This window comes from Penicillium argentinense, assembly GCF_028826775.1.
Source record: "Penicillium argentinense strain IBT 30761 chromosome Unknown utg000004l_segment0_segment0, whole genome shotgun sequence".
In the NCBI taxonomy this organism is placed as follows: Eukaryota; Fungi; Ascomycota; class Eurotiomycetes; order Eurotiales; family Aspergillaceae; genus Penicillium; species Penicillium argentinense.
The window spans coordinates 4,921,518-4,944,303 of record NW_026622663.1 but is presented as its reverse complement, the minus strand read 5'-3'; the positions used below and the strand labels follow the sequence as shown (position 1 = coordinate 4,944,303).

Here is a 22,786-nt window from a genome sequence, read left to right as displayed (position 1 = left end):
ACACCGGGGCCACAGCCCAGCGCAAGGATGCGTACACCAAGCAAGGGATGTTATCCATCGGTCGCTAGCAGTGGGTCACCGCTAGTTTGTTCTGACAGGAGGATATATCCCGACATCTAGTTCCAGCAAGTATCCGATCACCACCTTTTCGCGTGGTCTATTACCCTGCACCATTAGGTAATACACATATGCACATTGAACTGTATACGTACGCGCCTGTCAATCCGGCAGTTGTAAACAACGCAACATGAACCTCTAGAAGCTCCGACCCAAAATGGGTTTTGCCGAAGTGTAGTTCTGCCTTTTTGGGACTAGAACGACTTCGGAATTCCAAGGCCTTTTTCAAATTTCATTTTAAGAGGCCAAATTTCAAAAATCTCGAAATTTTGAAATTTCATTTTGACTTCCCTGGTTTAGTGGGGAGACCCCCTAACCCTACTACATGGGTGCCATCCAGGCTATGTGACATAGCCGGCGGTATACGGTGGCCGGATAGCTAGTTCTAGAATACACCTGCTTACACCTCCCCGACCTGACACTTACATTTGGGTTTCTCGCTATTTCCTGATTTCTACGCGTGTGTTTTGTGATGGTTTTTCTGCTGAATCGACCCGCACGTCTCAGCGGGTGCTGCCATCGAGCGTTCCCCTCTTCACTGAATATATGTATACTTGACACAGGCACGGAACACGGCGGTGTGGTCATTGTGCAGGGCTCACAGTGATAGGGCATGCTGGTCCCCCCACTACATTATATAACTGCATTAACTCTTCATCACGTCGGCCATCGCGTGTGCAACGTATTCCACATTCCCCTCATTCAACCCGCACACACTGATGCGACCAGATGGCAGCAAATAGATATGGTACCTCTCTCGGAGTCGAGTAACGTGCTCCGGGGTCAGACCGGTGTAGCTGAACATGCCGATCTGCGTCTCCACGTGGGCCCAATCCAGCTGGGTCGCTGCCTCCAGCCTCTGTCGCAGTTTTCGTCGCATTGTGCGAATGCGGAAGCTCATCGTATGCAAATCGGCCTCCCACTGCGCGCGAAGGCCGGGATCAGCCAGGACGGTTTCCACAAGACTCGCCCCAAAACGCGGTGGATTAGAATACTCGGCGCGCGCAATCGCCATCAGGGAACCACGGGCGCCCTGTGCTGACAGGATTTGCGGGATGACCAGATGCAGAGCCCCGACACGCTCGCCGTACAACCCAAAGTTCTTGGAGAAAGACTGGGCGACGCAAAGACCCGGATGATTCTCCCACGCGAGGACACACTCCGTGAAATGACGAACGGCCCAGGCATCGCTATCGACGTGGCCTGTCGCAAAGCCCTGGTATGCACTGTCGAAGACCGCAAAAAGCTGCTTCTGCCAAACTACCTCTGCGATCTGCGCCCACTGCGGCCGGGATAAATCCACTCCGGTGGGATTGTGCGCGCAGGCTTGCAGGACGACGACGTCGTTGGGCTCAGCCTGGTCCAATGCATTTAACATGCCGACGATATCCACTGATTTGGTCGTCGGTGAGTAGTATGGATACTCGACGACCGCGACCCCAGCCATCGCCCATATTGAGTGATGATTGATCCATGTCGGGCTAGGAATGAAAACGCGCTTGGGCCGAAGGTGGCGCGCCAGGAAGCTCGCGGCCAGGTGATTCGCGCCGGTTCCGGACACGGTTTGAATAGATGCGGCATTATTCTTCAGGCGTGCTGCGATCGGTCCGAAGATGAGGTCTTTTGCCAGGCGCAGGAAGGCTGGGGAGCCGGCGATGCCCAGGTATTCATGGGTAGTATCGCGAAGGTGCTCCTTTGCCTAGCCGAGTGGTCAACTGTGTTCTCGGATTGCAAAATTATGTGTGGCTTCCATCAGTAAGACCATACCTTCCTCACGCTCGGCAAGATCCAGGGATGCCCATTTTCGTCGCGATATGCTCCGGCAACCAAGGACACTTTGTTCGCGTGCGTGTCGGCCTCAAACTCGGCCATCAGTCCAAACGCAGTGTCCGCGGGCGCCACGGAGAGGCCAAGAAACTCCTGTGTCATTTTGGAAATAGGACTGGTGTTGGCGATAGCTCAGAAGATGTCTCTTTCACGCGTGTGCTGAGCAGTGAGGCGCGACACTCGGTTGACCTTCGCTGGAGCCAGCGTTTTAAATGATGGCAAGGGCTGGCGAATAGTGCATCACCCTCCGACCTCTCGGCAGGACCATTTTCCTTGACCTGCCATGACATGGCCTTTCAGCACAGAGTAGTTCGATACCAGTAAGTCGGGACGTTTCTCCTGGCCGAGATTCATGATCTCTCTCTGTTGCCGAGTGCCTGGCTTAACCAACAGCTGCGAGAATCGGCAAACCCGCAATTCACCGGTCAGGATTACAGTATGTTTGAGGACGGAGGCACAGTCGGGCCAGATCGAAGATGCAAACCACGAGGGAAGGGAGGGCAGTGCACGTGATCTCGGGCGTCGGGGAAATGCGAACTTGCCGCAGCTTGAGGGAACGGCGTGGCAAATATCACCCAGTCGCCGAGCGCAATGGGCTCGCTGAGTTGATGTTTCGCCGAGCTCAACTACATCTCACCACCACTGAAACGTACAAAGCTCAATATGGGACGTTTTCCATATGTTCAAAGCAGAAACTTGCATTCGCTTGCGGCCTGCTCTGAATTCACGACTACGTACCAACCACTAAAGCCAACATCATGAGCCCATCCCGAATTTTGGAGCGACTGGCCGCGCTCGACACCAACACCGTATCCGATGCATTGGATTTTCTACAGCTAAAAGGAGCGACATATGGTCTGCGTCCTCTCTGGGACTGCCCCAAGATCGTAGGGCTCGCCAGTACCGTGAAAGTGGGCGTCAAGCAGGATACGACGGCCACGGCCCATCTGCTCACCCCAGTCATTGATGCTGTGACGACAGATGATCGCGTCCTGGTCATCGCAGGCGGGACGGACGGGATCTCGTGCTGGGGAGATATTGTCGCCAATGCCTCCCGAGTGAAGAAGATCCGTGGAACCATCATCGACGGGATGAGTCGGGACATCGATGGCAGCCGCGACGTCGGATATCCCGTTTACGGCCGAGGTGTGACTATGGTCAGTGCACGTAATCGGCTGGTGCAGATAAATTCGGGAACGCCCCTGCAGGTACAAGGCGTCACTGTTCACGAAGACGACTATGTGGTTGCCGATCGATGTGGGACCGTCTTCGTCCCTGCCCAGCGCATTGAGGAGGTGCTGGCATTGGGAGAGCGGATCGATCAGCGCCAGGCGCTGATGGTACAGGACGTTCGAGCGGGCAAGCCAGTGTCGGAGGTCATGCATGACTCCAAATTCGAAGCCATTCGGCAGGACACATCGACCCCAGTCGCCACAGAAACAACATCCTCTTCCAGTCGGAGTCCGAAGAGAGCAGCGGTCGAGGACCAAGAGATGTGTGCTCTGTTTGCCAACGCAGATACCCCTGTGGTTTCCGATGCCCTTGATAAGCTCGGCATCAACGGACAAGTCTTCAACGTCATGCCCTTGGCCAATTATCAAAAGGTGACTGTTGGACCGGCCTTCACGGTGCGCTATGTTCCCGCCAGCGACCCACCTGGAAGTGTTGGAGATTTCATCGACGACATTGCCGAGGGCGATGTGGTAGTCATCGATAATGGTGGCCGAACAGATTGCACTGTCTGGGGAGATATCATGACTCAGTATGCGGGCTTGCGAGCCATTGCGGGAACAGTGATTGACGGCGTGTGCCGTGACGTGAGCCGTGCGATCAACGATGACTACCCGCTCTTCACCGCAGGACGCTGGATGCGAACTGGAAAAGATCGAGTCCAAGTCGGGGGTGTCAACGAGTCCATCGGCGTTGGCAAGGTGCGTGTACAACCGCGGGACATTGTTGTTGCCGATGCCAACGGCGTGGTCATCGTACCACGGGAGCGAGCCCACGAGGTAGCGGCAGTCGCCCGAAAGATCGAGCAAACGGAAGCCGACATCCGAGAATTGATCGCCGGAGGAGCTTCCATTGCAGACGCCAGAAAATCACTTGGTTACCATACCCTACAGCGGAAGGAATGAAATGCGCCCGGAACAGTCTCCCCGATGTCTACCACTTTTGTCCAGAGCCAAAATCGTTTCCTTCGGTCAAACTCTTCACGATAGATTCTTCACGTTTACCATCACGTTTTTGAATATATACTATTTTTTGCCTTCACATTTCTTGAATTGAAAAGGCAAGATACCCTTTCTTAGGTACTGGAGATGATGCTTGCCGAATACAAAATCCTAGCTTCACAAGCATACTAAGGGTCAGCATATTTCATAATACAATCAACGAAATAACTCCACTTTGAATTGCAGGTGATCTAATAACAGGCTGAACTATGAGCGTCCAATTTCCAGCTCCGTTTGATACCAGTTTTGAATGGCCCGGATATCATAGCTCATCGCCACTGTATCGAAGTCCTTCAGATGCTCCTTGCATGAGACCCCATCATTTGACAGTCGACCTACCCATTTCCCATGCTTCCTAGCAGCTGCCACAATCTTCTCTATGGCATTGACAAATTCTGGTTCGTCGCCTTTTGCGGGAACATAACCAAGCACTGAAAGTGCAAGGTCGTTTGGGCCGATGAAAACCATGTCTTAACCGCCATTAGTAAGGCGATCTGATGGGATAGTAACGGTGGGGGCAATCAGTCACGAACCGACACCAGGTACAGCGCAAATAGCGTCGACGTTTTTGACCCCAGCCATTGATTCGATTTGGAGACAGGTGATGAGTGTTTTGTTCGCCGTTTTCAAGTAAGTCGGAAGGTCGATGCCGTGGGTGATGGCCGGAAACGCCGAGCCCTGTCCGCGCAATCCCTCGGGAGGGAATTTCGAATATTGAACAACAGCCCGAGCCTCATCGGCAGTATTTATTTGTGGGACCACAATTCCGCTTGCAAATATTCAATATATGGTGGCATCATATGGTCTGTGCGACTTACTGGGCACCCGCGTCCAGCGCTCTCTTGACTAGATCGGAGTGAGTCATTCGGAGACGAACCAGCGGCGATACTCCCATGGCTGCGATAGCAGCAGTCGAGCTATGCATGGAGTCGTCGCTGATGTGGCCATGTTCACAATCAATAATAATGCCCTTCTGGATCATTAGCCCGAATCCAGAGTATTCGGAATAGATACACTGACATCGACACCGGTCTGAGCAACTACTTGAGCTGTTCGGAAAGATGGAAGGCCCAGGAACGTCATAATTGGCTTTGTGTTGGCCTGAAGAGCATTGAGTAAACGTAATTGCGGGTTACGACTCAAGTCTTTCGTGACTGATGCGTATAACATGCTGTGGGCAATTTTCCTCGGCGAAATATTTGCGGCAAGTTTTGGGATTGAGAAATCGGATTCAAAATAGTCAGATTATGGTAGCAAGAAGGACAGAATGTATCGTCAGAATAAATTTCGATTTGAATGTGGAAATGTCAAAAATTAGATACAGAGTCGCACCAGTGCGATACATCTATCTATTCAAGTTTGGTTCTCGGTAAAGTACACTTATGCCGAGCGTGGAGTATAATCGCTTCATACTAGCCATTAACTGTACTCCTTTCGAAATACTGAATAGAAACTGGCCGTTTAATAGGAGACTTGCATCTCCTGGCCTCTGGCTTGTCGGACTCGTGGTAACTTTAAATACGTTAGAGAGTTGAACCGAGAACGGTGGCTGCTATTCTTATCCCAGACCATCGCTTTCAGCAAGATGAACTCGACCCCGTGAAACAAGGTTCGCAATACGCCCCCGCCCAGGTTACTACGGTCGTACGCCGGCGTCAAGGTGTGGGCTCAGTTGTTCACCCGACTACCACTCCGAGAACAGTCCCAAAATCCTGTCACAACACCAACCGGGAAGCCCCTAAATTGCTTCAGCTATCTGAATAACATGATGTATTATCAAGTGATGATCTCGAGACAAGCTGCATCCAGTACACATGAGAGTGGAAAGTTACGGTGAATAAGAAGGTCGTCTCACGAGACACAGAAGAGGATGTAGCCCTGACTCCGAGCGCTTACCGGCCGATACCCCTGAAGGGTAAGTTGGAGAAATTATTGGAAGGGCAGATCTCTCGTAAAGCAGGTATAAGGTCGGACGATACCTCAATCGTTGTGCTGGTGATCGATCGCTCCCAACGCAACCTAATAAAGCGATTTGATAATCTCGGCATCGCTTAGACTGCCGTGGAAAAACAGCTGCTTATTATTGGTGGGGGAATGTTTTGTCGATGCACGAAGTTGAGCCTAACTAATTACCTTTAAACATGTTGAGCAGATTCAAGATGAAAGCTCGGTCGAGAATAGCGTTAGTCGGCCCTGGCGGTGTTGGGTGAGTGTAGAGGAACTAGGGGCGTAGGCTTTTTGCTTCCGATGGCAGGTAAGGAAAATCTAACTAAAGGCCTAGCAGTCCCCTTAATAAACCCACAATATGAATGGGTTCCTTGAAAAATTTGATATATCATTCTGTGAAGGCTACGGCTGAATTGATTCGATTGAGCGGTGCCAACATGCTGTTTATCTGAGGCTTGGAGAAGTTTAGAAATAGTTAACTAGGGGGTGGCCAGCGGTGACTAAATATCCTGAAGAGTTGATAGATCACATCGCACAGGCTTGTAGATCGGGACCTGGCCCGTTACGCTAATCACATGATATGGCCGTTACTGTAAAAGTGGACGAACGGTCTCAGAAAAATCTGGAAAATTTTTATGATTTCACTAACATTAATTGGACACCTTTAGTGAAGCAGCTACGTAAGTGGAGCAATCTGCTTCGTATTGGCAAGAAGCTCACGATCGAGATTGCCTTCACTTATAGGGAGGACGATGATGGTCACCCCATGCCTCCACTAAGAAGAGTCAAGAGAGGACGTGTGTCTGCAACCAGCAGAGCGCTAGCTAAACCTGGGGCACACATTGTGGCGGAAGAAGAGCTTACTGGACAATCTTCTATATATTTTCGTTTCCAAACAAACCACCTAGGTAGCTGACAATTGTAAATCTACCGGAAATGTCTGAACTTAAAGACACAGAGGGCAGATATACAGTGAATGATAAGTACCAGACGTCAAATATTTTGATATCAAAGCTACAATATTGAGACATGAGGCTTCAAATGTTGAATATGGGCTCGGCATTAGTACGTAGATTTCGAAAGATCAATTCCCACGTAGATGTGCTAAACTTTTCATATGTAAACAAGAGAAGAAAATTCGTTTAGATCGTGATTTCACAAAGGATATTTCAGTATTTAACTTGTGAAAAAGGATAGCATGTTCATAAAGTAGTTAGAACAAGTGGAATAAGGTAGAGCAAATTCTCAGCGCTTGAGATTGATTCATTCAAATGATTGCAATCTATCAAGTCTGTCATGGTTGTAACCTTGGAATAAATAATGCGTTCCCGATATTGCTAATGAAGATTTATCTTGGGCCAATAGATCCACTTCGAATATAAACATTTGAACAACGGTGATTAAACCTCATTATGAACCATAAGAAATACTGTCATTCCGTACTCGCTCTGGCCTTCCGTCACCGAGTCCAATGTTTGCGACCCACCTTCTCGCTATCGCAGCGTCCAGATGTCAGCTTGATGCTTATAAGAGGTGCCCACCATGAGGCTATCAGCGATACCAGCATGATGCCTATTCGGGCAGTTGGCAAGTTCTGTTCAATATTATGTTGACGTTTTGTTACTGGGACCTGCGGGGTAGATCCAGCCCTTCGGTGCATTGAGAGGTTTGCGTATTGCCATTGACGCTACACAAATACATCACTCATGAGATGTGGAGGAACATCATTGGATTATACAGCTTTAAGTGGATCAGCGCGGCACGATTATGTGGAGATAAAGGGTATATCATTTCCCAAATTGTGCGATCATCGGGAGGAGTTAGCTGAACGGTGGATCTCCACGGTAATTCAAAATGTTGTTCCCATCTCCTGAGAATATTTCTTTTTGAATTCGTCCTTTCACACAAGCGTGGTTCTATTACACCGGCCCAATGCCTGGCTGCAACCCGTTTAGTGGCCTAAAAGGCAAATTTTCCAAGAAGAATTCTGGCCAGGATGCACCAAAGCAACATGTAAGTGAAGATTAAGTGACCGTGGTTGTTGACCTGCTAATAAATGCCTGATGTCGGGACTTAAGACCCAGTCTAAGCCAGAAACCGTCAGCGAATCTCCTGTGAAAGGCTCGCCAGGACAATCGACCGATGCGACTCTTGTTAAAGAGTCAGCGACGAGCCCGGAACATGCTGAGAAGGGATCCTCCGCGCAGCAAGTCGCTCCGGACAAGGACCGATGGAAGGAGGCTTTCGATAGAATGGATCCGGACAAACAAGCTATTCTGAAGAAAATGGGATTTGATAATGTGAACTCTGGATCCATGGAGTCCAGCATCAAAAGTCTTGCCAATGAGGCGAAAAAGAAACAAGACGAGTGCGAGGAGAAATTCTGGCATGTCAATGTGGGTGGTGAGAAGATTGTTCTCCGAGAATATACCACGAGCATTGTTGGCTGGTTGACGAAGGCCGGTGACATTGCTGTGCAATTTGCGCCACCCCAGGCGAGTCTACCATGGGATCTCGTCAAATCTTTGATGCAGGTGGGTGACCAGTTGACCCTTATTGCTATTAATGTTTGAGGTGGAAGCTTACATATTCATTGAATGTTGTAGATTCCGGTGAATGAGAGCGATCAAATGGGAGCCTTGCTCGCCACAGCAGAGAAAGTGATTCGCATTACTAGCCGTGGGCAAGTCTATGAAACGATTCACCTACCCAAGGATCCAAATGCCAACTTGTCGCTTGTACAATCAAGCCTGGACGGAGCTCTGGTGAACATGTATGCAAGTGCTCTTGACCTTTTGGCTGAGTCACAGAAGCTTCTTGCTGCGAACACAGGCAGGCGCATACTTGAAGCGATTGTGAACCCAGGCAAGGCAACGGGCAACCTTGCGGCTCTTATCGAGCAAGAAGACGAAATTATCAAAGACGTCAATGCATGCGAGAGCCAGCGCAGCTCGGACTCTGATAAGCTCACGCATGACATGCTGCATGCTTTGGACGCACCCATCGCTCGGGTAGATGAGGGCGTCAGCAGTCTTCTCAAGCATGTGGATGAAAACGAGCGCATTGAGCTGTTAGAGTGGATTTCGGCCATTGAGTTCGGCAGTCACCACAAAACTATACAAGAGGCCAGAACCCCTGGCACGGGTGCATGGCTACTCAAACACAAGGACTTCCGTGATTGGGAAGCGAAGAGATCGTCGAGTTTGTTCTGGCTGCAAGGGAACCCGGGTACTGGCAAGACATATCTCACATCTACTGTGGTCGACTGGGTCCGTGACCAGCCAAGCAAGGGGAATGACGAAGGCTTTGCCTTCTTTTATTGTGGCAAGGACGAAAAGCACACGCAGCCCCTTACCATTCTCCAAAGCTTCGTGCGTCAGCTTTCAACAACTAGAAACAATCCTGCGTCTATGCAGGCCAAACTCCAGCAAGCTTGCAAGGAAGCCCGAGAGGAAGGCTCGAACTTTCGTTTTAGACAGTGCAAAGACCAGATCCTGGCCTCTCTAGATATATATCAGAGAACCACGCTGATTATTGATGCTCTGGACGAGTGTGATCCAGACACGCGATATGATCTCATTGAAACATTGCAATTGTTCATGGCGGAGTCTAAGCGAGTTGTGAGAATATTCATCTCAAGCCGACCTGATCCGAGCATCGAAAATTGGTTAGAAAGCAGCCCCAATGTTGGGATTCGGGCAGACGATAATCAAGGCGACATCGAAAAGTTTCTTCATAGCAAAATGAACAGGCTCGCAAGGATCAACACATCATTGAGGGACCTCAAAGCCGAAATCATCGCGAAGTTGCTTGAACGTTGTCAGGGAATGTTCCAGTGGGCAGATATGCAAATCCATCAAATTGCAAAGTACAAGTCCCCCGCTGACGTTTTTGACCGCCTCGAGCACCTCCCAGAGGATCTTGAGAAGACATATGATGAGGTCTGGCGACAGATTGAAAGCCAAGGAAAATACGATCAGATTTTTATCAAGCGTGCTCTTCGCTGGGTAATGTCTGCATCCAAACCTCTGAGCAGCGTTGAACTTCTAGCTGCGATTCGTGTCGGACCGGAGGGAGATCTGCTGCGCAAGCTTGATACAGTGGATGAGCAAGGATTGCTCTCTATCTGTAACAATTTTCTTGTCGTGGACCCTCAGCTAGGGGTATGGCGATTCCCACATCTGTCGGTTCGGGAATACCTGGAGGGCAAAGAAGACTGGTCCACTGCGCACGCCCATTATCACGCAGCCAGTGTTTGTTTGTCTTACATGGTCAATATGTATGAGCATGATGACTCGGAATTCGACGCGAAGCTGGAGGCCGACTTGAAGGTCGAGTCAAAGGCGCCAGGTAACACTGACAGTCCTCTGAAGCCAGTGGAATCAGATGATGGCTTCCATTCTCTTCACCCGTTCCATATTTACATGAGACACTGTTGGCCTCACCATGTAAACGGAGCAAAGGACGTCGAGATGGCCAAGTTGGGTTCTCTGCTGAAAAAATTCCTCGGGTCACCCAATCAAAGCAGCGTGCAATACCGGAGATGGTATCCAAAGGCTCGCAACGATCTTCAGCTCCATTCCACACGCAGGGCCCCTAGCTCTAAGCATTACTTGTCATGGGATGTAATCCATGCGCTCGAACCCACGGATGCCGCTATCTTCGCCATGTGTTGTTTCTCGCTGGATTCTATTGTGGGGGATTGGTGGGAAAATGAGGCAATTGATATCTCCCGCGAGAACAACCGCAACCGGAACCTTCTCGAGATAGCTGCCACGACGGGTTCCTTGTCTCTATGCGAGAAGTTCGTTCAAATGCTGGTGGACCAAGGTACCGATAACAACACCCGAAGTGAATTCATCAATAGGGCGCTTCTCTCGGCATCATTTGGCGGGCACGAAAAGGTGTTGCAGATGTTGCTGGACCGAACTGCTGAGCTCAACACTGAAGGTCAAGTGCATAATGTACTTGGCAATGCGCTCCAAAGGGCGGCATCCTGTGGGCATGTAGGCGCTGTGCAGATGCTGCTAGATCGAGGTGTCGATGTTAATGCCGGAAATTCTAAAGAAGGTAACGCACTCAGGTCGGCAGCCATGATAGGCAATGAAAAGGTGGTACAGATGCTGCTGGATCGAGGTGTCCATGATAACCACCCTCCTGGGTACTTGTCAAGTGCACTCGAAGCCGCCATGATGAGTAGCAATCCAAAGGTGGTGCAGTTGTTGGATGATCGGGGGTTCGCCGATTAGTAAAGCACTCAAGTATTCAACTTTCTTAGTGTATGAAGAATGTCTACTCTCACTTTACGTTAGACCACCGAACTCATGGATTTTCTGAAAATCAAATTTCAGGATGCATATATGTGTACATATGTGTGGAGGGATGGTTCGCTTCCAACCAATTCATCAAACCCACCAGTGGACCATTCCATCCATGTACGTACCCTCCACCAACAATCATTCAAGTTTAAAACGACATCTCAATCCCTCTTAACCCCACTGGTAATAGTCCCTCGAAACGCTCACTGCACTTTGCCAGCTTGGCCATTTGTGGTATAGTGAGCCAGTTCCTGCTGCTTATCATGTGTACAATCATCTCAAACTGCCAGGAGTCGATGTTCCACGCTGATTTGCAATGATTGGAGGGGGGTTAATTGTCGTTTAGGTTGGGACGCTTCTTTCCGGATGACATGGCTTATTTTTGGATCAATCAATCAACAATAATAATACATAGTATTGCAGCTGTCTTCAGTCTGAAATTTTATCGTTCAACATCGGAACATGCGTTAAAACAAGAGAGTAACCATAACTAGTGTAGTGGGGAGACCCCCCTCCCCGTACTACATTGGTGCCATCCATGTTATGTGACATAGCCGGCAGTATACGGTGGCCGGATAGCTAGTTCTAGAATACCCCTTCTCACACCTCCCCGACCTGACCCCTAAATTTGGGTTTCTCGCTATTTCCTGACAACTACGAGTGTGTTTTGTAGTGGTTTTCTGCTGAATCGATCCGCACATCTCAGCGGGTGCTGCCATCGAGCGTTCCCCTCTTCACTAGTTAACTAGCTAGCTATCTCTCCTGTCTCCAACATGGAAGGCGATGTCAGGCGCCACTGTATATCTCAAATTTGACTACATGCAACTGTATGATGTCAAGATCGATATATATTTTCTTTGCATTTCTCGTGAAAATATAAATTAATATCAGTGAGTGACTTAGAATAAGGAGTGACTTAGAATAACGCAGTCAATACAGAACCAAAGCAAAACAAAACACATGTAAGGCATGCATAAAAATCAGGCAAAACTAAGCAGAAAATACGACCATAGGATGGGAGTGGGAGCAGGCCTTTCTCCCATAGGAATCCTGGGGTGAGAGGTAGGAGCGACCTTGCTCCTATGGGAGTCCCATGCAGAAGTCTAAGAACCCTCCTAGCCTAACTCGCCCTCCTCTAGGACGTCGAGGGCGTACCGCAACCCGAATGCCGGGGAGTTCGTTCCCTCACATGGCTTCACCCTTGACTGTTGGTGGTAATTTCTCCCATTCTTCTTGTCCGGTCTTCTCGTCGGGGAAGAAGGCAGCAAAAAGCGGTTTTGTTACTATAAACTCGTGACCTGGGAGATTGGATATAATCGGTGGCAGTCCCTCTAAAACGTCGTTCGCGGAAAGTTGAATATGTATTAAAATTCCTAGTGGGTCCTTTTGTTCCCCGGCGATCTTAATGAGCATAGGCATCCACTTCTCCTTAGCATAATCGGAAAGTATTGGCGTCAAACGGCATTGCAAAATGTCCGCATCTGGGATCTGGATAGCTTGAAAACAATGAGCAAAGCTATCTTGACAGAAGAAGGTTTACTTACCCATGTTCAAGTAGTCGAAAAGGATTTTGGACTTGTGGTTGTCCTGATTATGCAATGGGACTATGAATACAAGTTGTGAGCTGGAGATAAGGTTGATGGGGGTAGAAGTCTCTACTTATACTGTCAATTTTAGATCTCGCCACAGCCCATGGGCTGCGCATCTAGGCTAGGCCCAAGTCAGCCCATACTTGGGCTGTCAAGACACATCTGCCCTGCCCAAGGATAGGCTATTCTTTGAAGAGCCTATGGGCCACACATGGGCCGCCCATGGACTGCAAAAAAAGGCAAATACACTAGAAAGCGTGACCTGCATATGTTATGAAGTTTTTTGATGTATTCTTTCAAGATTTCTTTGTATTCTGAATATAGACTAAGAATAGAAGTAAAACAAATAGACCAATACAGAAAAATGAATAGCTTGTAAGTCCTTTTTGTAGATAATTATAGATCGACTTCTTTTGTGGATAATTATAGATTAATTTCTTTAGTAGATAATTGATCAACTTCTTTTGTGGATAATCGACTGACTTCTTTGTAGATAATTATAGATCGACTTCTTTTGTGGATAATTATAGATTAATTTCTTTTGTAGATAATTGATCAGCTTCTTTTGTGGATAATTGACTGACTTCTTTGTTGATAATTATAGATCGACCTCTTTTGTAGATGTTGGGTATCACCAGCTAGATACTGTGTATACAGTCAAGTGGACAGTGTGTATGCTCCAAAGCAAAAGTCAATTGATTCCTGTTGATAGATGTAGATGTGTACCAGGTCCGGTCCAAAATACCCCTGAATCCAATACGCCGATCCTCGGTAGTCCCAACACCAGTGCCGCAGCTTGGCGCAAGGTCACCCAGCAAAGGAATGTGATCTACCAGTCGCCAGCGGCAGGGTATGTCCCGACAGTAGATAACCAATCGAATTCTTTTGTGAATTATTATAGATCGATCCCATAACTATCTAGAAGCTTTGAGCGTTTCTGAGATCTACTGGATATACGCATCTGTCTCAAATACAGGCAAAACAATCTCATCACCACTTGCTTCTTCACTGCCCTCATCGTTATACACCTCTTCCGAGACACCATCCCCTGTCTTTTCCCAAACGCGACCTCCGAGGGAGTTACTATCGTAGGCTGCGATGGAACAACCACACGAATTTTATCATCCTCCTCAGTATCGCTGATCGGGTCAAGATTATCCTCATCATTTTTTTTCTCTCTCTTCCACCAGCTAATGCAACGTTTGAGTTCAATACAAGTAAATAGGAAGATCTCTTTTGATACACATCAGGCAGATGGCTTGTTGACGAAAAGGCCCAACAGCAGCTGCGTTATATGAAATTTGACTTCAATAGTATTTGTCGCCTAGCTGTAGCACATTTTCTGTGATGTAACAAAATGTGTTCGCGTTGTCAAGCTAGAAGGAAACTTCAACGAAGCTTTAGTTCTTACCATGGACGATGGTAATGAAGTCATAGTAAGAATTCTGTCCATAAAGTGTACTGGAGCACATCGCTTAGAAAGTAGCAGTTCTCCCAAGCGAAACGATCATAGACGTGCCATTGGTCTACTGACGTGTTTCTATTGTTATCTCGGCACTATTCTTGATATACTAGTATAGCATATCCAGGGGACTGGGGATTAGAAGTGAACCTCCGCCCTTTCCCCGTCCCCGTATACTATGTATACTATTGTAGTCGGCTCTCTTCGAGGCTCCCCGTATATTCCAGACCGTCAATTGAAGCAAGCAAGTGCTCTCATTGTACTGTGCAGTATGTATGCTTGCAGGTATTGTAGACCTTCTCCATTGCAGGCGGGAATGCGGCCTGAGGTGTCGGCGTCCTCGCGGCGACAATCCCCTCACGGCCCACCATGTCCTTCCGCCATCCACCCTGCGACCCATCCATTCTCACCCACCAGATCTCAGCCCATCCTCCGCTTGGCTGCGGGCGTGGCTGCAATAAACTGCTAGGGCCCTCCGAGTTACTTTCGTAGTGCACCGATTCCGCTGCAGCCAAGTACGTCCTGCGCTCGCCCGCTCGCCCGCTCGCTCACTCGCGGTGGTTCTTCTGCTCAATCTGCAACACCAGATGCAGAGCAGCACAACTGGCGCCTCGCCGGCACAGCCAATGGCTGGCAGACGACGCCGATCGCCAGGCCTTCACCAGTTTGACGCCATCGTCGCCAAACCAGCAGGCGGCCATGTCTCCAGCTCCTACATCGGGCCTAGCGCTCAGCCCTACGGCGGTCCACTGCCGACCGGACCAACTCCACGCTTAAAAGTCAAACCTTCGGCGCCGCCCGGTTCTTTTCGTCGGCGTTCCTGTCTTCTCCGTCTGCTCGTTCCCCCTCTTCCCTTTTCCCTCCCTCTCTCCCCATTGCTGTCGCCCTGTCCCTCCCGGCCATGGACAAAGACCACCAGCCGCCGGTCGCCCCGGACCTCGAGGCCAGCCCCTCGCCCGAGCCGAAACCCGCGCGGGAATCCTCCCTGACCCGCCGGTGGAAGGAGACGCTGGACCCGGCGCATGCGGACTTGGTCTGCCTGCTGCTGTGTTTTCTGACAGGTCTCTGCGATAGCAGCGCTTACAATGCCTGGTCGTGCTTCCTAGGCATGCAAACCGGTATGGATGCTCGCCCCTTGCCGAAAGGCTAAATGATTTCCCGCTCGCTGATCTTCGGTTGTTTTTTTTTTCGTTGTGGAACAGGCAACACCATCTTCCTCGGCCTCGGCGCCTCCAACCAACCCACCAGCAAGCCCTGGGGCTGGCTGAAGTCGCTTGTCTCCATCGCCGCCTTCTTCTCTGGCGCCATGATCTTCTCGACGGTCATGCGCAGCGTCGGCGCCCTCCGCCGCGGCACGCTCGTGGTCTCCTTCCTGATCCAGACCATCCTGATCATCATCGCGGTCGCGCTCATCGAGGCCGACCTGATCCCACACAGCTCGGCCGATATGAGCCTGGATGGCGGTCCCTTGTTCCTGGAGCTGATCCCGATCGGCCTGCTGGCCTTCCAGTCGGCGGGGGCCATGACCTGCAGTCGATCGCTTGGCTACAACGAGATCCCGACGGTGGTGTTGACCAGCGTCTACTTTGACATTGCGTCGGACCCGAAAATCACGGACAAGCCAACGGCCAACGCAAAGCGCAATCGGCGCATTGGCGGCGTCGTGTCGCTGCTGGTGGGTGCGATTGTCGGCGGGTGGCTGTCGCGCAGCAGCGGCGGCATGGAGTCGGCGCTGTGGATGGCGGCCGGCCTCAAGTTTGTCGCGGCATTGGCATGGATTTTCTGGAAGGCCGCGACGCCGAAATAGAGTCCCGTCGGCGGACCCAGGGGGCGGATGCATGTATAGAGAGGGCTTCTCCGGGTGCTGTCGTGCAGCACCTCTCAGGAGGCCAGGTCACCCCCGCGGGCCGAATTTTGATACCACTAGATATACTGCTAGACTTGCTAGACCACGCATCTTGGAGCGTTGAGTGATATATAATTGTTACTGTTTCTTTGCATCAATAGACCGACGCTGTGTATTCTGCACTACTAATAACATCACAATATATTGTTGTAGTTAACTAACTTACAGTCTACTTGTGTTCCTCAGGCACACAGTGAGTCCCCGTCAGCTCCACAGTGGATCGCCGTGAGGGCCGCATGCGATTGGCAGCCGCTGGCAACATTATGCCCAGCGATGATGCCATCCGCAAGTGGCATCAACACGGCGCGACATCAGACCGACAGCATTCTTTCATCCTCCTGCTCGATGCTCACGGTAATTTCATCTCGACATCTCTCGTCTGACTCTCCTTGTCCCATCTCGCGCCTCCACGCACCCGCGGGTGGAGATGATGGCTGCGGCTCTAGCCGATCCGGGGACAACCCCGACTTGACCAAAACCTGCTTGCAACCCCGCAAAACCGCCGTCGACCTCGTCAACCACCACCCTTGCGGCCCTCGCGATGCTCGTTCGACACCAGCATGACCGATTCTGCTGCCCCTCCCGCGCCCAGCCGACCCTCCAGTGCCCGCGTCCATGAGTCCCATCTGCCCGACCCGCACGCCGACGAGCGGGAGGCCCTTGAGCTGCACGAGATTCAAACCCGCGAGGACGACGAGCTCAACTACTCCTCCCCCTCGGCCTCATCGGGCGAGGAAATCCGCGTCACAACTCGGCGCACCCGATCCCGCGCCAGCATCCCCGCCACCGACCGTAAAGGGCCCTGGGGCCGCGTCTGTCGCTTTTGGACACATCATGTCACCCTGACCGTCCCCCAGAAGAGCAACCGCGACCATTTCGGTGAGTGTCGCACCGCAATTCCTCCCGCCGCCCACCTGGCCCGTCTTGGACATGACCCGTATCGTTGCCTCCCCGTGCCTGTCGCTCGAGAGCTGTCCCAGGCGTCCCGGCGAAAAAAAAGAAGGTTCCTCCGCGGCCCAGGTCCGGCGGAATGCATGCGGACCCGCTAACGGCGTTCTAGCGCTAGAACGAACATTCCTCGCCTACATCCGCACCTCCGTGGTCATCGCCATGCAAGGGGTTCTGGTCGCCCAGCTGTTTCGCCTCCAACGGACCGGTGTCAAAGAGGACCGCCTGCGATTCTACCAGGTCGGCATCCCGCTCTCCGTCACCTGCCATTGCGTCGCCATCGTCGTGGCGGTGATCGGCGCCTACCGGTTTTGGCGACAACAGAGCGCCATCTCACGCGGCAAGGTCCATGCGGGCGGCTGGGAGCTCAATTCCGTCGGGATACTGTTGTTTCTGGTGAGTCGCCCGTCGCGGCACAGAACCCGCCATCCCCTGCCCAGAAGTGCGCGCTAAATCACCCATCATAGATTATCTTGGTCACCCTCATCATCTCCGTCGCCATCATCGTTCAGATCGAAACAAGCCCGTCGGCCCTGATGAAACGCCTCGTCAAGTTTTGATCGGGACCAGCGTCAGCGGGTCTTCCGTGTAACCGACCCGTCATCCCGTGCTCTCTCCTGTAATGCCTGATGTCAGCGACAAAATTCGAAGTTCTTTTTTAGAAGCCATGCACGGCCACATTTGATGTTTCGCAGCGTACATGGAATGCGATAATCAAAATAGGGTCAGACATTGTCATCCTATCCCATCTTACTACCACATACATAGCAATACTCGATATTTATCCTCACGTCGCATGCGACAAGCGTCCCACAACACTCGTCCGCGAAAGACCAGGACATCAATCCTGGTAAATTAATTATACTATGTAACTGTGGTAGGAAGCATCCCACCGCAGAAATTAATATCCTGTATACATAGCGCTATCTCGAGTGCTCATGGGATGCGAACTTAAATCATATTGTACGAAGTTCAAGCAATGTTGCTATCCATGGTCACATGATCAAATATCCATTGGGGGCTTTCGCGCGGTGCATTCCATTCAACTCGGTCGATAACAACCCACCTACTCCTGGACCTCATGGCTAGTGCCCACGATTGTCCTCATCTTGATCTCCGCGCCTCCGGTCTTTAAATGTTGGCGCCTCCGTTACACGGCAGGATTTGACCTATTCTTGTCAGCATGGTCACAAGTGGTGGGGCTGGGAGCTGTTCGCATGCCACACATACCGTTGATCCATTCTCCCGCCGGGCTGGACAGGAATGCCACGATGCGTCCAATGTCGGCAGGCACGCCGCACCGTTTCAGGGGGCTTCCGTTGGCCAATGCCGCCTCGATCTCCTCGATCGACGACTCCTGGTTGCAGCCAGGTGCATAACGCCACGAGTTGCTCAGCCACATGTCGCTCTTGATCCCGGCTGGGGCGATCGCATTCACCGTGCATCGCTTCTTGCCGAAATCCGCCGCGAAGCAGCGCGTGAAGCCCTCGATAGCACTCTTACTGCCCGCGTAGAGCGAGTGGCCGGGCACTCCCACGCCGGCGGCAATGGACGACATCAGGACGACGCGACCTCCAGGCTGGATGTAGTCATACGCGTACTTGGCCACGAAGAACTGGGCCCGCGTGTTGAGATCGAAGACGGCGTTGAAGTCGTCCAGCGTGGTGTCAGCGAGCGAGACGAACTTTTCCGTGCCCGAGTTAGACACTACAATGTCCAGCTGGCCGAAATGTGTCACGACCTCGCGGAAGAGGTTCTCAATCGCGTCCACCTGAGTCAAGTTGGCCTGGAAGGCAGCGGCGTGGACGCCCAGGGCCTGGACGTCATTGACCATCTTGTCCGCGGCGGTGGGGTTGCTAGCATAATTGATGGCCACGGAGGCTCCTTTCTTTGCCAGCTCGAGCACAATGCCCGATCCGATGCCTCGACTGCCGCCCGTGACGAGGGCGACCTTGCCGGACAGCTCCTGCTGAGAGGCGTTGGGATTGTTGACGACCATGATGGGGATGGGAACAGATGGGACAACTTTGGGGGGGGGGGTAGGTGAAAGTTGTGAGATCGGAGATCGGATGGGATTGAGGACAATCGAGAGTCGGCACAATGATGTGGGTTTGTAGTTTGTATATGCTTCTCGTCGTGGCCACTGGGGAGGGCGAAGGGCCGACTGAAATGAGATGGTATGCTCAAGTCGCATCGAGCCCTGCTCCCAGCAACCATGAACCCCCCGACCGCATTGGGGGTCCTGCGACCGAATGGAGATAATCAGTTCAAAATCATCAAAGACGCCGAGGGCCGTTTGCGAGCATTGCCCGACCTAGCGGACAGGTTCATTACCGCATGCGGACAGCTGTACGACGACCATCTTGCACGAGAGATATGCATGTCACACCGCAAGGACTCGGTCGTATTCTGCCAAGCATTGGCGGACTGAGCCCTGCTTGAAAAGCACGAATCACTATGAAAATGCTGTGACCCCGACCGCATTCGGGCGGGCAATCCTGGACGCGGTTCCAGCTGAACGTCAAGCCTTCCGGCACGAGTGTGGATATACCCTTTGCACAACCCCGACCCAACAGTGCCTCTTTTCCTTTCTTTCTCAGATCCAGTGTCAAATTGGCCCTGCACGATGACTCCGGCTGTCAAAAATCCAGCGCCCAACTTGGACATCAGCTTCCAAGGTAAGCACCTCCTACTGCCTCCATTCCCCAGGGCCTGAAATGGGACCAGTAAATACTAACATTCTGGAACGGCAGACTACCTAGTCCTGTCGAAACTAGTGTTTGACTGGGCTGATAGCTATGATGCCAAGGTATGTTTCTGATTGTCTCAGAATTTGACTCCTGAATGGACAGGGCTCGTGCCTAACTCTGCCTTACTGCCAGGATTGGGACCGTCTCCGCAGTATCATCGCCCCAACCCTGACTGTGGATTATACCAAGATTGGTCTCAAGCGATGGGACGACATGTCTGCTGAGGATTACATGGCGATGGTGACACACCCAGGCTTCCTTGGAGACCCCACGATCAAGACACAGCACCTGCTGGGCCAAACCTGGTGGGAAAAGGTCTCCGACACGGAGGTCATTGGTCACCATCAGCTGCGTGCCGCCCATCAGGTGTACACCGATGCTGGGTTGGAGGAAGTGAAGCTACGGGGCCACTCGCATGCCACCAATGAACACTACTATCGCAAGGTCGATGGGGTCTGGAAGTTCGCCGGCTTGAAGCCGAATGTCCGATGGAACGAGCTGCGTTTTGAAGAAGTTTTCAGAGGGCTGGACTAGACACTAGCTTCTCTAGGCCAGACTCGAACCGTCACTGTTCGTCCATGCTTATCGCCTCCATTAAATCCCAAATCTTCTGTACAGCTGTAGGGTGGCTTTCGAGGAACTTAGATGACCAGACCATCCCTAACTTCTTGTAAGATCTTCGACCAATCGAGCCGCTGGGACGCCCGGTCCTCTTTGTCGCACACAGCTTCCACGAATTTCATAGACCATCGGTAGTGATCCCCGCCGACCTTCGCGTAGCCTCCGAGGACTTGCAGGACCCATTCGCGATAGATGAGATCCTCCACCTCAGTTGCGGCCATCACGAGCGGCAATGGCCAGAATTTGGTCGGCGGGGGCGACGTCCTCGCATGACTTGGTCGCAGCGCTCTAAGTCTTTGTGCAATCCGAATAATTTCAACGGCGTGTGAATTCGCAGCGTGTCGTGGGTCATGAGGCAATAAACAGCGCGAGAAAGATATCTCAATGCTATGATAGAGAGTCCTGAGTACCAAGAAGGTGCACTGACTCCTACCTTCGTGTTGGCAGGAAGCGGCTTGCAAATCGATAGTGTGACGATAAGATGTTAACTCCTCTCGAAGATCGCGAATGGCTTCGACGTCAGGCACATTGCTGTTCAATTCCGTGATACCATATAAAAAGTACGAGAGCCGAAGCATGAGCTCTAGAAGCGGGAGTTGCTCTTCATCTGACTGGCGCTCCTCGTCGGGGTATGTTATACTATAGGCCATCTGCAGTGTTGTTGAGGACAAGCGAATCACCTGTATTATCTCTTCGACACCTCCAATGGCCCGAAGAAGGAAGCCCTCTCCGGGCTGAAATGCCGATGCCTTTCCATCCAGAATGCAGAACTTCGGTCAATCAGTGGGAGTCTAACCTCATAAACCAGGCGCACTGGAAAACGCGTCAAATCCCTCTTACCCATGATGTAATTCTCGCTTGAACCCCGGTCAAGTTCTGTTTCAGTTCTGAGTCATTGAGAATTGCGGCGATGAATCGAATGAATTTCCGAAGAGGTGAGGATCGAGCTAGAGCAAGGTCGGTGAGCGCAAGAAAAAAGGAAGCAACGAAGAGAGCGTCCATATCATCGTCAGACAAATGATGCAAAACATCCATGTTGTGCTCCTGGGCTTGCCAGCTTTCAAATGCTACATCGTACTTGCCCACGATTGAAGTCAGGCTGTCATGATAGTGTGCAAATGTATCGTCCAACGAGCTTGCCTGCTGTGCAAAGAAGAGATTTGCCGCGGTCCACGCCAAAATAGCGGAGCGTACCGCAAAATGGGTACCAGCGAAGCGATGAAAAAAGTACGTGTAGAATGTCCATTCTGGCTGCTTGAAAGAAAACCTGCCCGTCAGGGCCCGAGAGTAGTGCTGTGCAAGGAGATGCGTGGGCAGTTCGTCCCTGCGAAGCCTTTTGGTCGGAATATGGAGCTCTATCTCTTCAGGCGAATTTTGTGGTAATGCCATTGAGAGGACTGGTACTCCCATCCTACCATCTGATGCGCCCAGGCTGCACGGTGATCCCTTCGTAGATGAAACTGGCGGCTGCCCCTCGGATATTGCGGGTTTAAAAGGGAAAGTTAGAGAGGTCGGACCACTGAGTCTCGGAAGTTCAGGAATCTCGTTATCCCACGAGTAGAGGAGGTCGGCAAATAAATCGTCATCTAGGGATCCGAAATTGTAGGGTACCATTGCATTGGCCCTGCTTACTCCATCGGGGGAACTCCTGGTGCTTGATAATGAATATAGCTCGAGAGGTTATCGAGTCGCTGCACAACGTACATTGTAGAGGGCGTAGTGTTGTGTTGAGACGATTCAGGGTGATGAGGGAGACAACCAGGGTTGGTCTTAGTCTGACGGCCTTCCCTGCCGGCGGGATATTCATGCCGAAATTGTAGAACACGAGAAGGAGCATCGTAAACGCATCGAAGATGGGATATCTTGCACGTTGAACAGCGGGGTCGCCTGTCATCGCATTCCTTCCGACGTCTGGTGCAGGTTATACATGTCATTTCGAACACCCACGCGCTGTGCTAGGAACCATGAATGGATATTCTAGGCACACCGGGCGAGGATAAGTACTATTTATCACATTCGGCTCCCCCATACTCCAATGTGGAGACAGAGACTCTACGGGCCCAATCACGT

General features: G+C 51.3%; 14 protein-coding genes across 14 annotated transcripts; 8 read left to right on the top strand and 6 right to left on the bottom strand.

Annotated features, from left to right (window-relative positions):
• Positions 1-763: 763 nt before the first annotated feature.
• Positions 764-2,046, bottom strand: N7532_004777 (uncharacterized protein; the record flags this gene model as incomplete). The annotated part of the gene is made up of 2 exons (XM_056617271.1): positions 764-1,816; positions 1,885-2,046. The coding sequence occupies 2 exons, from the start codon at positions 2,044-2,046 to the stop codon at positions 764-766; spliced, it is 1,215 nt and encodes a 404-aa protein (XP_056477628.1).
• Positions 2,047-2,702: 656 nt separating this feature from the next.
• On the top strand, positions 2,703-4,079 carry N7532_004776 (RraA family protein; the record flags this gene model as incomplete). The annotated part of the gene is made up of 1 exon (XM_056617270.1): positions 2,703-4,079. The coding sequence occupies one exon, from the start codon at positions 2,703-2,705 to the stop codon at positions 4,077-4,079; it is 1,377 nt and encodes a 458-aa protein (XP_056477627.1).
• Positions 4,080-4,382: 303 nt separating this feature from the next.
• Positions 4,383-5,345, bottom strand: N7532_004775 (HpcH/HpaI aldolase family protein; the record flags this gene model as incomplete). Its single annotated transcript, XM_056617269.1, has 4 exons — positions 4,383-4,645; positions 4,709-4,944; positions 4,994-5,148; positions 5,196-5,345. The coding sequence occupies 4 exons, from the start codon at positions 5,343-5,345 to the stop codon at positions 4,383-4,385; spliced, it is 804 nt and encodes a 267-aa protein (XP_056477626.1).
• A 598-nt stretch (positions 5,346-5,943) lies between these two features.
• Positions 5,944-6,230, top strand: N7532_004774 (uncharacterized protein; the record flags this gene model as incomplete). Its single annotated transcript, XM_056617268.1, is given in 2 exon segments — positions 5,944-5,983; positions 5,995-6,230. The coding sequence occupies 2 exon segments, from the start codon at positions 5,944-5,946 to the stop codon at positions 6,228-6,230; spliced, it is 276 nt and encodes a 91-aa protein (XP_056477625.1).
• A 527-nt stretch (positions 6,231-6,757) lies between these two features.
• Positions 6,758-7,038, top strand: N7532_004773 (uncharacterized protein; the record flags this gene model as incomplete). The annotated part of the gene is made up of 2 exons (XM_056617267.1): positions 6,758-6,789; positions 6,813-7,038. The coding sequence occupies 2 exons, from the start codon at positions 6,758-6,760 to the stop codon at positions 7,036-7,038; spliced, it is 258 nt and encodes an 85-aa protein (XP_056477624.1).
• Positions 7,039-8,054: 1,016 nt separating this feature from the next.
• On the top strand, positions 8,055-11,371 carry N7532_004772 (NACHT nucleoside triphosphatase; the record flags this gene model as incomplete). The annotated part of the gene is made up of 3 exons (XM_056617266.1): positions 8,055-8,135; positions 8,201-8,656; positions 8,729-11,371. The coding sequence occupies 3 exons, from the start codon at positions 8,055-8,057 to the stop codon at positions 11,369-11,371; spliced, it is 3,180 nt and encodes a 1,059-aa protein (XP_056477623.1).
• A 1,254-nt stretch (positions 11,372-12,625) lies between these two features.
• On the bottom strand, positions 12,626-12,988 carry N7532_004771 (uncharacterized protein; the record flags this gene model as incomplete). Its single annotated transcript, XM_056617265.1, has 2 exons — positions 12,626-12,936; positions 12,985-12,988. 2 exons carry the CDS (start codon positions 12,986-12,988, stop codon positions 12,626-12,628), a joined length of 315 nt encoding a protein of 104 aa, XP_056477622.1.
• Positions 12,989-15,392: 2,404 nt separating this feature from the next.
• On the top strand, positions 15,393-16,298 carry N7532_004770 (YoaK family protein; the record flags this gene model as incomplete). Its single annotated transcript, XM_056617264.1, has 2 exons — positions 15,393-15,609; positions 15,694-16,298. The coding sequence occupies 2 exons, from the start codon at positions 15,393-15,395 to the stop codon at positions 16,296-16,298; spliced, it is 822 nt and encodes a 273-aa protein (XP_056477621.1).
• A 659-nt stretch (positions 16,299-16,957) lies between these two features.
• N7532_004769 (DUF202 domain-containing protein) lies at positions 16,958-17,798 on the top strand (the record flags this gene model as incomplete). The annotated part of the gene is made up of 2 exons (XM_056617263.1): positions 16,958-17,276; positions 17,458-17,798. The coding sequence occupies 2 exons, from the start codon at positions 16,958-16,960 to the stop codon at positions 17,796-17,798; spliced, it is 660 nt and encodes a 219-aa protein (XP_056477620.1).
• Positions 17,799-18,476: 678 nt separating this feature from the next.
• arp2 (hydroxynaphthalene reductase arp2) lies at positions 18,477-19,344 on the bottom strand (the record flags this gene model as incomplete). The annotated part of the gene is made up of 2 exons (XM_056617262.1): positions 18,477-18,514; positions 18,576-19,344. The coding sequence occupies 2 exons, from the start codon at positions 19,342-19,344 to the stop codon at positions 18,477-18,479; spliced, it is 807 nt and encodes a 268-aa protein (XP_056477619.1).
• Positions 19,345-19,560: 216 nt separating this feature from the next.
• Positions 19,561-19,776, top strand: N7532_004767 (uncharacterized protein; the record flags this gene model as incomplete). The annotated part of the gene is made up of 1 exon (XM_056617261.1): positions 19,561-19,776. One exon carries the CDS (start codon positions 19,561-19,563, stop codon positions 19,774-19,776), a length of 216 nt encoding a protein of 71 aa, XP_056477618.1.
• A 195-nt stretch (positions 19,777-19,971) lies between these two features.
• arp1 (scytalone dehydratase arp1) lies at positions 19,972-20,629 on the top strand (the record flags this gene model as incomplete). Its single annotated transcript, XM_056617260.1, has 3 exons — positions 19,972-20,023; positions 20,099-20,154; positions 20,228-20,629. The coding sequence occupies 3 exons, from the start codon at positions 19,972-19,974 to the stop codon at positions 20,627-20,629; spliced, it is 510 nt and encodes a 169-aa protein (XP_056477617.1).
• Positions 20,630-20,736: 107 nt separating this feature from the next.
• On the bottom strand, positions 20,737-20,937 carry N7532_004765 (uncharacterized protein; the record flags this gene model as incomplete). Its single annotated transcript, XM_056617259.1, has 1 exon — positions 20,737-20,937. One exon carries the CDS (start codon positions 20,935-20,937, stop codon positions 20,737-20,739), a length of 201 nt encoding a protein of 66 aa, XP_056477616.1.
• Positions 20,938-21,541: 604 nt separating this feature from the next.
• On the bottom strand, positions 21,542-22,330 carry N7532_004764 (uncharacterized protein; the record flags this gene model as incomplete). The annotated part of the gene is made up of 1 exon (XM_056617258.1): positions 21,542-22,330. The coding sequence occupies one exon, from the start codon at positions 22,328-22,330 to the stop codon at positions 21,542-21,544; it is 789 nt and encodes a 262-aa protein (XP_056477615.1).
• Positions 22,331-22,786: the final 456 nt, after the last annotated feature.